Source organism: Chiloscyllium punctatum, chromosome 2, assembly GCF_047496795.1.
Source record: "Chiloscyllium punctatum isolate Juve2018m chromosome 2, sChiPun1.3, whole genome shotgun sequence".
NCBI classification, from domain to species: Eukaryota; Metazoa; Chordata; class Chondrichthyes; order Orectolobiformes; family Hemiscylliidae; genus Chiloscyllium; species Chiloscyllium punctatum.
The window spans coordinates 112,382,494-112,398,379 of NC_092740.1; the positions used below are offsets into that span (position 1 = coordinate 112,382,494).

At 40.1% G+C, this 15,886-nt stretch overlaps 1 protein-coding gene across 5 annotated transcripts in view; it reads right to left on the reverse strand.

Annotated features, from left to right (window-relative positions):
* LOC140487885 (lysine-specific demethylase 4C-like) overlaps window positions 1-15,886 on the reverse strand; it is a 427,159-nt gene that overhangs the window by 206,703 nt on the left and 204,570 nt on the right. For all 5 annotated transcript variants that reach the window (XM_072587280.1, XM_072587271.1, XM_072587299.1 and 2 more), the window contains one exon: window positions 2,472-2,830. In XM_072587280.1, coding sequence (XP_072443381.1) covers window positions 2,472-2,830 — 359 coding nt within the window. The remainder of the gene's footprint in view (window positions 1-2,471; window positions 2,831-15,886) is intronic.

The following is a 15,886-nucleotide window of genomic DNA, read 5'->3' on the forward strand; positions in this document are numbered from 1 at the left end:
CAACCAGCAAATAAAATGTAAGCTCTGCAGTCCTACCACATCAATCAGGAATGATAGTAGGTCAATTAAACAACTCACTGGAGGAGGAGGTTGTACAAATATTCCCACTTTCAATGATGGAAGAGCCCAACACATCAGAGCAAAAAGACAAGACTGAAGTTGCAGTAATCTTCAGGCAGAAGTGCTGAGTGGATGAACATATTGTGGCCCTCTCCAGCAATGCAGATACCAGTCTTCAACCAATTCAATTTACTCCACTTGATATCTACAAACGGTTGGAAGCAATATATATTTCAAAGGCAACGGGTCCTGCAACATTCCAGCAACAGTACTGAAGATTTGTGCTCCAGAATTTGCTGCTTCCCTCTCCAAGCTCTTCCATGATATGGAGGTGCCGGTGTTGAACTGGAGTGGACAAGGTCAGAAGTCACATGACACCAGGTTATAGTCCAAGAGGTTTATTTGAAATCACAAGCTTTTGGAGCACTGCCTCTTCTAACTAACCTGGTGTTCTATGATTCTGACCAAGCTTTTCCAGTGCAGTTACAACACTAGCATCTACCTGTCAACATGGAAAATTGCTCAGCTAAGTCCTGTACATAAAAAAAGGACAACTCTGACCAGTCAATTACCAACCCCCACCCCTATCAGTCGACACTCAATCATCAGTAAAGTGATGAAAGGTGTCATCAACAATGCTACAAGAGGCATATCTTCAGCAATAACTTGTTCAGTGACACCCAGTTTAGGGTCGGGCAGAGTCTGTCAACTCCTGACCAAATTGTAGCCTTGGCTCTAACATGGACAACAGAACTGAATTCCAGAGGTGAGGTAAGAGTGACAGCCCTTAACATCAAGGCTGCATTTGACTCATAGTGGCATCGATGAGTCCAAGCAAAACTGGAATCAATTGATGTCGGGGGCAAACTCTCTGCTGGTTGGAGTCATACCTGACATATTGGATGATGGTCATGGTTACTGGAGGTCAGTCATCTCAACTCCAGGACTTCTCCGCAGGAGTTCCTCAGGGTAGTGTCCTAGATCCAATCATCTTCAGCTGCCTCGTCAATTACCTTCCCTTCATCATAAGGTCAGAAGTAGGGATGTTCACTAGTGATTGCACGACATTCAGCACTATTCATGACTCCTCAGCGATGGAAACAGTCCATGTCCAAATACAACAAGATCAGACATATCCAGGCTTCAACTAACAAGTGGTAAATAACATTCATGCCACACAAATGCCAGACTATGACCATCACCAATAAGAAACAATCTAATCGCTGCCTCTTGGTATTCAATGATGTTACCATCATTGAATCCTCCATTATCAGCAGCCTAGGGGTTAGCACTGGCCAGAACCTCAACTGGATTCAGCACATGAACACAGTGGCGAGAAGAGCACGTCAAAGGCGAGAAATACTGCAGTGAGTACCTCACTTCCTGACTCCTCAAAGCCTATCCATAATCTATAAGGCACAAGTCAGGGGTGTGATGGAATACTGCCCAGTTGCCTGGATGAGCTCAACGCCAACAACACTCAAAAAGCTTGACACCATCCAGGACAAAGCAGCCTGCTTGTTTGGCAGCACATCCACAAACAGTACGTTCAGTAGCAGCAGTGTGTACTCTCTACAGATTCACTGCAGAAACTTACCAATGATCCTCAGCAGCACCTTCCAAACTCACAACCACTTCCACCCAGAAGAACTGTCAATTCTACAAGTTCCCCACCAAGCCACTCACCATCCTAACTTGGAAATATAATCACCATTCCTTCATTGTGGCTGGGTCAAAATCCTGGAATTCTCTCCTGACTGGCATTGTGAGGCAGCCTACTGCAGGTGGACTGCAGCAGTTCAAAAGATGCTCACTTCCATGTTCTCAAGAGCAACAAGGGACAGACAATAAATGCTGACCAGCCAGTGACACCAACACCCCACAAATTAATTTTTAAAAGCTGCTTCAGATATTGGTCCAGGGCCTGCTAAATTTATAAACAATTGTTTTCCTGAATATTTCTTTGACTGTACATTCCTAGAATTAGCACCAACGCAATACAACAAGCCTGTTGTATTAACAATGGTAACTGTACCACTGAGATTGGAAGTTTACAATGCACCTTCATTTATGAAATAAAAGATCAGTGGCATCGAGTTGCTAAGCCAATGATCTACACAATCTCAGTTTTTACTTATCTTCTCAGACTTAATGCAGGATCCATGACCACTATATTCAACTAAAACTCTTCATTGCAACAATTATGTAGGTTTTCTGGGGAAAATGGCAAGTGAAGAATTCAATGATTCAGCAATGCAGTTTTTTCCAATTACATTTAACAATTCTTACCCATATTGTACTGTTAAATTTTGAACAGCACCTGTTAAATGAAGCAATGTTTATGGAAAAAAAGTGTTATATATTAATTCACTGCTGGTATTTCTTGGACATATTTTTAAAAATATTATTACACTTGGAATTTCTCCAGGCTCTAAGCCATTTTCTCCACTCTCTGCTTCGCTGGTTTCCTCCTCTGTGGAGACACTGCCAGTGTCGCGTCGTTTCCAGCAGCTCTGTTCATCATCTGTGGCAATATCATCAAATGATTTCTGACAGAATTTGGCCTTCTCATGGAACACATCCTCCTGTTTACACATCGGCGGATCCTTGGCTGTGCTGCTCTCCACTTTAATGTCAACACTTGAACATTCTGAAGAATTGTTGACTGCACCAAATGCATCTGTCGATGTTAGTGATAAACTGTCATCCAGTTTTCTCTTTCCATTACCTTTATTTTTGCACCTGGTGCTGGCAAGATTGGTATCAGTTTCTGTACAGAGAAAAAAAAACACTTTGATTTGAATTGTTACATAAAGCTAAACCAAATGTTAACTGCAGTAATGAAGACTGTACATGTTATTTAGTTATTGTAAAGGGACATTCTTTTAGCTACTTCAAATTTACCATTCCCGTAAATCAGCAATGAACCATGTCAGCTGGCAAAAAAGTCAGTGAAGAAAATAAAGTCATTGTAATGTTGAAAAAACAAACTCAAAGAGAAGTCTCATCATATTATCTGGCATCAATGCAAGAAAATCAACTGAGATACCAGCATGCACGACAGAATTACTGCAGAATACTCAGCCAATAAGTTTCAAATAAGACTGCTTTCAGATGTCCTATTTCAAATTCCTAGCAAGTACCATGGAAGAAATACAGGCCGATAAAGAGTGGTGTCAAAATCTGCAAATGGTATTAAAATAGTAGTACAGTTAATGCTTCACAAACCAAAAGGAAACAGCAAAATAAAATCAAGATGATGGAGAAAGGACTTTAAAGTGGCACACAGAATTCAATGGCAGGTCACTTTGAGGTATCTTGGCTGAAAAAAATTAGTTTTAACTACAAAACCAGACTGACATTTTTCATGACAACATTGGTGATTGGGTGATAAAGGAACATAACAAACAGAAGCAGGAGCAGAATGACTCTTTGAGTCTGTAGGATATTTTGGAAGATCAGGGCTGAACTTTCTCACTTTATCCTTTGATTTTCTTAGTATCCAAAAGTCCACCTCTCTCAAATTTTAAGCTTATTGAGTGTCTACTGAAATCGCGATACCCAAGCATGCACAATCTTCAAAATGAAAAAAAATCTCATCTCCATCTTAAGTATATGCCACCTTATTCTGTTTCTATGGTCCCAACATTTAGTCCTCCAACCAAGGAAAAGCAACTCAGAACTCATTCTGATCATATCCTTTCAGAACGTGATATTCTCAATGATCAACTCTCATTCTTTGAAAACTCAGAATATATGCCCATTCTGCTCAACCTCTTTTGAAATGAGAGCTTTTGCATCACAGACTCAGTCTTGTGAACTTTCATTGCATTTCTTTAATTAAAAGTACACAAAACCTAAGGTTAGAAGATCAAAATTGCACAGTGTGAAAGGTGTAATCTCACCAAAGGCCTATATATTTTTTAAAATTTGTTTTCAAGATGTGGGTATCACGAGCTACAGTTGTATGTTTTTCCAATCCCTAATTGTGCTTGATAAGGTAGTGAACTGTCTTCCCGAAAAGCTGCAATACTATCAGTGCTATTAAGAAGTTCAAGGATTTTTGACCCAGCAACATGGAATGAAATGCAATATAGTTCCAAGTCAAGGCGTTTGTAGCTTGGAGGGGAACAAGCAAGTGGTGCGCTTCCCATGGATCGGTCCTTCTACTCCATGGTGGTAGAGTTGTGGGTTGGAAGATGCTGTCAAAGGAGCCATGGCAAGTTGCTGCAGCACATCTAGTAGATGGGCATGCACTGTTGCTACTGAGCATCAGTGGTGCAAAGATTGAATGTTGAAGGTGGGGAAATGAGGAACCAATCAAACAGGCTGCTGTGTCCTGAATGGTGTCAAGCTACTTGAGCTTTGTTACAGCTGCACTCACACAGAAGAGTATTTCATCACACCCCTGATTTTTGCTTTGTATATGGGAGATAAAAATTGGGAAAACAAGAGGAGAGTTACACATTGCAGAATTCCTTGCCTCTGACCTGCTCTTGCAGCCACAATATTCATATAGCTTGCCCATTTCAGTTTTTGGTCAATGGTAACAATGATGATAACACCATAGTGATGGCTAGATTCTATCTTGTTGGAGATGGCCCTTGCCTGGCGCCTGGGTGGCGCAATTGTTATTTTCCACTTGCCAGCAGTGCAAGCCAGGATATTTCTAGGACTTGCTGAATATGAACATGGACTTCTTCAGTCTCCAAGGGGTGTAAGTAAAGCTGAACATTGTGTAATCATCAGAGAACATCCCCACTTCTGGCCTCTTAATAGAGGGAAGGTCATTGATGCAGCAGCTGAAGAATACTGGGCCTAGACCACAATCCTAAATAGCTGCTGTAATGATCTCCTTGGACTGAAATGACTGACCTCCAACAATCTCATCATCTTTTGTATTTGTATGACTCTGCCATTTCCAATCAAATGCTGCCTTGATGTTGTAAGCAGTCACTCTCACCTTACCTTTGGAGTTTAGCCCTTTTGTCCAATTTTGGACGAAAGCTGGAATGAGATCAGGAACCGAATGTCCCTGACAAAACCAAAACTGCTGTAGTGAGCTGGTTATCACTGAGCAAATGCACTTCATAATATCACTTTGCTGACGATCAATTCCACAAGACTCCTTACTCTTAAACTCCAATCATTGTGAAATACAGTAAGGGCAAATAGGCTTTCCTAACTGTTTAGTGTACCTGTATATTAACTGACTATCTTTTGTGAACAAGGTCACCCAAATCCCTCTCTCACCTCATTAAAAAAATTGTTTTACAGCGCTTCAAATTAGTTGATAATTACAGTCATTATGGTATAGGAGGAGGTCATTCAGTCCAACAAGTCCATGCCAGTTCGCTGCAAGCAATCCAGCAAGTCTCATTCCTCCATGGCTCTGCATGTTTATATCCCTCAAATGAACATCCAATATTCTTTCAAAGTCATTCATTCATTCTGCTTCATTCATTGACCTTTATCAGCAATAAGTTGCAGCACATTATCACTTGCTGTGTAAAAACAGTCATCCCCACAACCCCCATGTCTCTTGCCTAAAAATCTACACCCGCATTCCTTAGTCACTGTACTATCAGCAAATGGGAACAGATTTTCTTTGTTTATTTAAATCTGTCATAATCTTATAGACTCTATCAAATCTCTCCTCAACCTCCTTCACTCCAAAGGGAATTTCAGCTTCTCCACTTAACCTTGAACTTAAAACTCTCATTCCTGGAATCAATTGGTAAATTTCTTCTGCATCCTTTCAAAGATTCTTACATCCTTCATGAAGTATGGTGACCAGAATTAGATGTAATATTCTTATGCTCTAATACAGAGCTTTGCAAAGTTATAGCATTAATGGCTTTGACTTAACATTAACCTCACTGGTGCAATCCCACAAATGTCTTGACTTTTTCATATGTTTAGAAACACATTTACCTTCAATTGTTTTCACAGAGGACAGTAATGGATTTGCTTTCTTACTGAAGTCACATCTTTCCCAGGGCTCTCCTTTTTGACATTAAAACTTTGGTAATTTCACACTTTCCCACATAAACTCCACCTGCCATCGTCTTGTGCAATCACTTAACATCTTGATATTCTTTCTAATCTGTTTATATTGTTCACTGACCTTATTTTCTCAATCAGTTCTGTATAGTCAACAAAGTAAGATAGATTGCATTCAGTTCCCTTATCTAAGTCATTGGTGAGGTTGTAAATAATAAAGATCTTTGGGCTAATTCTGAAAAAAATCCACTATTTGCTCCCTCCTATGGTGGAAGCGATTAATTTAGGCCTACTCTGTCCATTTAGCAATCTGTCCATCAGCCCTAATGTTGTACAACATCTTATGGAATGCTACTTAAAGTGCACAAAATTTAAAAAAACACACATCAGATTATAGTCCCAAAAGGTTTATTTGGAAGCACTAGATTTCAGAGTGCTGCTCCTTCATCAGGTGGTTGTGAAGTATAAGATCATAAGACAAGAATTTATAGCAAAAGATTAGACTGTCATGCAACTGAAATTATATATTGAACAAACCTGGATTGTTAAGTCTTTCATCTTTTAGAATGTTGCAATGTTGTGAATGTTGCAATGTATCCCAATGTTGTGCCAGACTGGTTCTATTTCCAAAGTGGAAATTACAAAATATCACATGGATTGACTGCCTGCAGATTGTGCATTTTTTGTGCCAAATAAAACGTATCTGCAAATATAAAGTCACCCTCTAAACTTAAATGTTTGCGTGTGCGCATTTGCGTGTGAGAAAGCTTGGTAAAGTATATGTGTGTGATGGAGTGTGAGTGTGTGCGTGTGGGTGTGATGGAGTGTGTGTGGGTGTGTGTGAGATTGGGTGTATGTGAGATTGGGTGCGTGTGAGATTGGGTGCGTGTGAGATTGGGTGCGTGAGAGATTGGGTGCGTGAGAGATTGGGTGCGTGAGAGATTGGGTGTGTGAGAGATTGGGTGTGTGAGAGATTGGGTGTGTGAGAGATTGGGTCTGTGCGAGTGATCGTGTGTGCAATCGTGCGTGAGATTGTGCGTGCGTGTGATTGCGCGTGATTGCGACTTTGCGGGTGAGTGATCACGTGGGTGATTGTGCGTGTGGGAGATCGTGTGCGTGTGATCGTGAGTGACTGTGTGAGTGACTGCGTGCGATTTTGTGTGCGCGTGTGATTGTGTGAGTGACAGTGTGAGTGACTGATTATGTGCACGTGTGTGATCGTGTGCGCGTGTGATTGTGTGCGAGTTTGTGTGTGTTTGTGTGCGGGTGATTGTGTGCACGACTGTGAATTTGTGTGAACGCGTGATTGTGTGCGCACGTGATTGTGTGAGTGACTGTGTGTGGGTTTGTGTGCGTGCACGTGATTGAGTGCGCGCGTGATTGTGTGAGTGACTGTGTGTGAGTTTGTGTGCGTGCGCGTGATTGCGTGCGCGTGATTGCGTGCGTGTGTGTGTGTTTGGTGTAGTGACCTGTAGTGTGACATGAACCAACATTCCAGTTGAGGCTATCCCCGTGGGTATCAGACTTGACTACCACCCTTCATTTGGCTACTTTGCATTGTTGCCTATCCTGAAGTCCACCTTGGAGGATGGTCACCCAAACATCCGAGGCCAACTATCCCTGAACGTTGAAGTGGTCCCCTACTGAGAGGGAGCACCTCAGTCTGTTGATTGTTGTGGGGTGTCCATTCATCTGATGTTGTAGCGTCTGCTTGTTCTCGCCAATGTACCATGCCTCAGGGCATCCTCACCTGCAGCGTATGAGATAGACCACGTTGGCTGAATCACATGAGTACCTGCTGCATACATGGTGGGTGGTGTTCCCATGGGTAATGATGGTAAACGTGCCAACACTCTGACACGTCTTGCAGTGATTGACATGACAAGAGTTGTCCGGTGTTGAGGGGATGTTGTCCTGAAGGGGAAATAGAGCCAGTGTGACTTGACACTGGGATACAGACAGACTCTAACCTCACACCTTTAATGCATTCGCTGAGCTGAGATGTCACCTTTTGTTATAAAACCCTAAGTCATCTCGAGAAGGTTACTTAGAAGTAGGGATTTACAAATTAATGAACAAAAACTTGCAACACATTCTAAAAGATGAAAGACTCAACAATCCAGGTTTGTTCAATTTATCATTTCAATATGTAACTGCAATCTTTGCTGAAAATTCTGTGTCTTATGATCTTACACTCCACAACCACCTGAAGAAGGAGCAGTGCTCCGAAAGCTAGTGCTTCTAAATAAACCTGTTGGACTATATCCTGGTGTTGTGTGATTTTTCACTTTGTCCACCCCAGTCCAAAACTGGCTCCTGCATATTATTCTTAAAGTATGAACATTTACCACATCTCTAATAGTTCCCATTTATGCCAGTTACATCATCAAATCACACTAACAGATTTTTCATATATAATTTCCCTGGGAAAGATGGGACTCTTCAGTGATTTTACTGCTGACTCTAATTGTTCAGTGATGTTCCAAATGGCTGATTGTAGGTTCTAGCCTTGAAAGCTTGCAGTGAACTTGTCTTCCAAATTTTTTTTCTCAATTTTGTTTGACTAGTCTAGAACAACATTAAAGAACAACTATATTACCCTTGTTACATACACCTCCAAATCCCTGATTTATCCCTCTCCAACATTGGTATGCTTAAAAACTACACCCATCAGTGTTTACTGTCCATCGTTATTTCTTAGCTCCAGTTTTACAGGTTAAACATTTTGATTTTCTTGGCAAGATTCATTCTCATTGCTGCTTTTATTTCATCCATCATCAAAACTAACCCACCTCATTTTCCATTTTGTCCATCTTTTCTAAACATCAATATCGTGGAATAGATCCCGAACTAGATCAGGCTACAACCAGAGATAGAAACCCTCCATTTTAACTTTGTCATTTTTGTCTGGTGAAGACGTAGTCACTGATCTCCTTGATGATGGCTTAAAACTCTTCCTTCCTAACACAAGCTGCTGGACTTTACTCATATCACGACTCCGCTCTACAACTTGACCTGCCCTTAAATTTTAAAATTTACCCTTATCTGACCTTTTCTCCATGTTACTAGCTTAAAGTCTTATTAACCATCTTGGTTATTTGACTTTCCAAGACACTGATACCAACTCAGCTTAAGTGTTGTGCATCACAATAAAATAGTTCCATCTTTCTCCAGTTCTGGTTCTGATGCCCAACAAAACGAGGTTCCTTTATCCCAGGCACTCTTTCAGCTAAATGTTTAAACCTCTAATCTGTGTGTCCCTTTGCCAGTTTTCATTCAACTTAGTTAGTAATCTAGAGATAATTACCTTTGTAATTATAGAGTCATTGAGTCCTTCAGCATGGAAACAGATCCTTCGGTCCAACGGGTCCAGCCGAACATAATCCTAAACTAAACTAGTCCTACCTGCCTGCTCCTAGTCCATATCCTTCAAATCTTTCCTATTCATGTAATTATCTAAATGTAATTGTACCCACATTCACCACTTCCTCAGGAAGTTTCTTCTACATGTGAACCACAGAAAACATTTGATTCTCATATATTGTTTAAATCTTTCTCCTCTCACCTTAAAAATATGTCCCCTACTCTTGAAATTCCTCATCCTGGAGGAAAGACAACTACCATTAACTCCATCTATACCCCTCATTACTTTATAAACTTCTATTAGGTCATCTCTCAATCTCTTACACTCCAATGAAAAAAGTCCTAACGTATCCAGCTTTTCTTTATAACTCAAACCTTCCATACCCAGCAACATCCTGGTAAATCCCTTCTGAACCCTCTCCAGATTCATAATATCCTTCCTATAACTGAGCAATCAGAACTGGACACAGTATTCCAGAAGAGGTCTAGCTAATGTCCTGTACAACCTCAACATGACTTCCCAACTCCTATACTCAAAAGACTAAGCAATGAAGGCCAGCATGCCAAATGTCTTTTTAACCACCCTGCCTATATGTGATGCAAACTTCAAAGAATTATGCACCTGCATCCGTAGGTCGCTCTGTTCTACAACACTACCCAAGGTCCGACCATTATTTATATAAGTCCTCCCCTTGTTTGTTGTCCCAAAATGCAAAACATCATATTTATCCAAATTAAACTCCATCTGCCATTTTTCAGCCCATTGACCCATTTGATCAAGATCCCTTTGTAATCTTAGAAAACCTTCTTCACTGTCTATTGTGCCACTGATTTTGGTGTCATCCACAAACTTACCAACCATATGTTCTATATTCTCATCCAAATAAATGCCAGTCAAGAGGACCAAGACCCAACCTCTGTGGAACACCACTGGCAACAGGCCTCCAGTCTGATAAGCAACCCTCCACCCCATCACTCACTATCTCCTGCTGTTCAGCCAAAAATGAATCCAATTGGCAAGCTCACCCTGAATCACATGTAGGCCAAACTTTACTAATTAGTCTACCAGGTGGAACTTTGTCGAAGGCTTTACTAAAATCAAAATAAACAACATCTACTGCTCTGTCATCATCAATCTTTTTGGTAACTTCCTTAAAAAAACATAATCAATAAAAGTACTTGAAATTATGACAGATTGGGACAAAGTAGACTATTCCCAGTAGTTGAAAAATCAAGAACAAGGTTCCACAGATTCAAAAGTTGGAACAGACAGCAAAAAGAACCTTATTCGCCTTTCTTTCAGAACATAAATTTTACTTCCATGGTTAACGGTTAAAGCAGAAACATATAAAATTTCAAATGGCTGGATAGATGAAAAAGACGTTGAAGTGAAGTAAAATCAGAGTGGACTGATTTGTAACTGCAATCTGTTTGTTTGGCTGGAAGGTAAACGTGTCACAGTCTAATAATGGAGAATACCAGCTCCTCTGTTTTAAATTCTTGGTATCAAATAAATGTGAGCATATCACACCTTTCTTTATCCAATCCAATACTAGTACATTTGGAGGAGTGCTGAAAAGATAACATCTTGACAAAGCTTTTCGTCTTGCACTCATCAGGACAATTTGGAAGTAATATGAATGAAAAACAATGTTTAACTCTGTATGAGAAGACAGTGAGCTTGTGGAAAAATAATGAATCGCTACTGTGGAGAAAGTGCCAGTTAAACAAATGTACTTTTTTTCAGCAAAACTATAACTTGTTTCAACATGTACTCACATCTACATATATGCAACACAGAAACAAGTCCTCTGGAAAAATAGACGCATACTAATGTTTAAGTTCCACACAAGCCATTTAAGTTAAATTATAAAAAAAATCTTTGATGCAAATCTCAATTTTTTTTACAGTGATAATATGCCACAAAGCCATTAGGCTTCAAAAATATGTGTGCTGAGATCAATCTAAAGCTACAGTGGGAAGTAAGATGGAAATATATTTGAAAAAAATTAGCAAATGAGCAAGTGTTTGATTCATCACAAATGGCTGAAATATTACCTTGGGTTCTTTTGTTCTAAATGGTAAGTGAAATATGATCGAATGTTGATTACCTCATCAATTTTTATACCTAATATCATTAATGGGGTGGAATGTTCATCATTCTGAACTTGAACTTATTTGTATATACCATTACATTCAGTCACGTAGTTTAACAATCTCTGAAGCCGTATAAATATATGCCAATAGGCAATGAATAACTGCCGTTTGGGATATACATGCCAAGGAAATGACCAGGGAAAAAATACCCTATTAAGCATCATATATCCATGTATCTCAATCATTAATAAATTCATCAACTGTATACGCATTCAGGCTTAGTAAGGCCATCAAAAGCTTTATAAAAATGTAAACAAATGGTAAAGTCAATTGCTACTTTTGCAGAATTTGGCCTTTCAAAAATTTGAATCACATTCCAAATAATAAAAGGATTGCCTACAATTATATTGCATTCCAAACCATCCGTTATGCTGTTGCCCATACATAACTGAGCCTGCTTGAAGGCAGCAATCTATGAAATTTACCATGAGTTTCAAAATTATTGATATTACAGAAAACTTTTCATTCTCATCCTAGATGTAAACTTCACATTTTGAGGAAATGATCAGATGTAGTAAAGTGTTCACAGCATCGTTAATATTTAAATAGGGACAGGTGGTGAATTTAGAACTCAAAGCTTTATGCCAGTAAATTGAAAAAAAGAAAGAAAATTCAAGTGGGAGGCAAGGTTGTCAAACAAAGGTCACCATGTAAGAAGTCTAACACACAATGAGTGTGGGAGATTTGTTACAACCAAAGCAACCATTTTGTCACATACTAAAAGCCTGGAAACCATTTTGAATCTGATGTTGGTGTCTGCTTGCAAAGCTCATACATTCCCAGGCTCAGTGAGGTGGTTGACTTTGCAGCTGATAATGAAGTCTTTTCCCGCATGGGAATGCTCTTCCTTTACAAGAACCTATTGTATACTGAAACTTGCTTATCAGCTACTAACTAGCACTGTCCAGACACTATGCGACTGAGGCTAGTGACTGGGCAAAGTGCCTAAACTCACCTTATCCTATGAATAACAGTTCGCTAATTGTTAAATGATTGTAACCTGTATAATCACGCAACTTTCGGTTTCTCAACGGAAGGACTTGTGACCATTCGGTCGACTTGTCTCTCCCTGTGAGCTCATGAATACACACTCAATAACTCAAGGTTCGTGTGGTGCAATCCTTAATTTGGGCCGATACAAGCGAGCCTTCAGTTGCATATTTTCTTTTCTATCCCCAACAATGAGGAACAGCAAAGCACTCTATATTAAATTGATGTAAACATGTTGTAATGGAAATTTTTCAGCAGACTAAACAGTGACTAACAGAAACAAAAATTATCAAAAAAAAAATTAGAAACCTGAAAGTAAATTTTGGAAAAATACAATGAAATTTTAAACAGAATGCTCAGGGTTTCATTGTTTTGCTACACAACTTATTCCAATATCAGAAACACTCCACCATTAACATCTATGATACTGAAATCACAAAATGTGGATTATACTTTGGATTGCTGGTCGGATTTCAACTTCAGATTAATGATTTCCCTTAACACAAACAAAAATTCAGCAATCCATGAGAAATTAATTATTTCTATGCTCATGCAGTCAATCTTTCAGCAGAACTTTATTCGCTTAATCACTTAAGCCAAAACGTGAGACTATCTCTCAAAACAACTTCCTCAGCATTCTGGCTCATTAATAGAAGCAGACTGTGTAAAGTTTAAGCAGGTTAGTACTTTAGCCAGCATTCCATAAAAGACAGCATTCCAACCTTAAGGAATTGCATATGTCATTATTTTAGTAATCAAACAGACCTTAGCAGTGCTTTAACAGTGACCAGAAGCAACTAAAAGAAAATATTCCTTACTTATTTTTGAAAGTAACTTAAAGCCAATCTTTGCTAGTAATGTGAAAAATATGCATCTGTCAAACACTTTTGTCTCTGCATTTCCCTGTGGAAGTATCCTGACCATTCTTACCCCATCTCAAAAGTGCTGGTGCCCCTTGATGACATAGCATCAAGTTCCAGTGAAGACATCCCGCTTCAACCTTTCACTTTCACTGCCTCTGAGTAATCAACAAGGTGTAATTTCTGCAGTTAACAGTGAGAGGGTGGAAAGGCTCCTCTTCAAGTCTCAGCGAACAATCATTATTATGCCCTACCATCGTCCAGTAGGTTTAAGTGGACTGATAAACAACTCCATTTGACCTTGACCTAAGTTGCTAATTACATATCATTTCCATCATGAAGATCACCTTCCACACCTCAGCCATTGTAACATGACCTATCTTTGCCTATCTGCTACCAAAAACCTCAGTTATATGCTTTTCATCTTCAGACACAACTATTGCAGTTCTGTCTGCTGACTTTCAGTTCACTTTTAAATTCAATTAAGTTTCTGGTCAATGTTAACTCCCAAGGTGCTGATGTAGAAGGATTCAATGATAGTGACGCTTTTGAATCGTTGAAGGGAGATATTTCGATTCTCTTCTGCAGCAGGCAGTTATGATCTGGCATGTGTGTGACATGAATATCATTTGCCATTTACCAGCCCAAGCTTGCATAATGTCTAGGTCTTGCTGCATTCAGACACTAATGGTTCCAGTATTTGAAGAGTTCCACATGGTGCTGAACATTTTGCAACAGTTTACTAACATGACCACTTCTTACCTCATAACAGAGGGAAACATCAAGGATGAAGCAGTTGAAGACGATTGGGCCCAGGACGCTACTTGGAGGAACTCTAGCAATACCCTGGCCTGAAATGACTGTCCTCTAGCAACTACAAATGTCTTCCTTTAAGCTAAGCATGACTCCAACAACTGCAGAGTGCCCCTAATACCAAGTGATTTCAGTTTTACTAAGGCTCCTGATGTTATAAATCTAGTCAAACACTTCCATGAACACAAATCACTAATCAGTACTGATTCCGATAAACATCATCTCTGAATTTGCTCTCTACATTTTAACCCTTTACTTAACTATTGAACGACAACTTATGAAGGGATATAGCTATACAAATGACAATGGTCCTGCACCACCTTGTTCAAATGATTGTCCTTCAATCAAGTGTTAACAGGTTTTGTAATAAATTAGATGATTATTATTTTTGAATTTAGATCGTTCAAAGAGAGGTAGATAGACATTAGTTTCAGTTCTGAGAATATAAATTGTTTTTTAAAAATCAGGATATTCATTTTCAAAGTTTGGGAGAAGATTTGTAGCTCGGGTGCTCATTGTTGTGGTTCTGTTCGCCGAGCTGGGAATTTATCTTGCAAACGTTTCGTCCCCTGTCTAGGTGACATCCTCAGTGCTTGGGAGCCTCCTGTGAAGCGCTTCTGTGCTGTTTCTTCCGGCATTTATAGTGGCCTGTCTCTGCCACTTCCGTTTGTCAGTTCAAGCTGTCCGCTGTAGTGGCCGGTATATTGGGTCCAGGTCGATGTGTTTGTTGATAGAGTCTGTGGATGAGTGCCATGCCTCTAGGAATTCCCTGGCTGTTCTCTGTTTGGCTTGCCCTATAATGGAGTTGTTCGTATGTGGCGCTTTGAACACCTACGGGCGAGAGACGCTAAGACAAGCTCGGAAATGGGAATCCTGTGCCAACCACCTAAGCGCCACATACGAACAACTCCGGTTCCTGCATGAATGCCGAAAGAATCGAATCCTTCCACCATCTGTCAGATACAGACCACCAGTCAACAATCCACAGGCCAGGGACACAGCCAGGCAGAACGGATTCAGGATGATCCAGGTAATGATTACAGACGCTCACAGCAGACTACACAAATACAGACAAGAAATTGCGCACCAAAAATCATGAATTTCAATAACCACCAATCAGGAATGGACCCGGACCATAGAACAGGCCGTCACCATAGGACAGAACAGGACAACACACCGCAAAAAAATGGCACTAAAAGAAAAAATGGCCAAACTAACACACAAAGAAGAGGACACCACAACACACACCTGGGTTAAAAACCTCTCCCACAGACAGCTCACAGACACGGAAAGAACAATACTGGCCAAGGGACTCAACTACAACCACAGGGACGCCAAGACAGCAGACTTCCTAGCAGCACTAGAATACACACTCAGGAACAATGGACTAACAGAAGAGACACAACAAACTGTGAGACAAAGTATCGTACCGCTGATAACAAGAAAAAAACAAACACATAACCTCAACACCAAGGAGAGGGAAGCACTAAAATCACTAAGAAATGATAAGAACATAATTATACTACCAGCAGACAAAGGCAGAATGACGGTCATCCTGGACAAAGCAGAGTACATCCAAAAAGCACAACAACTACTTGCAGATACCAACACCTACCAAAAGAGGGAGTTTGACCCCACCC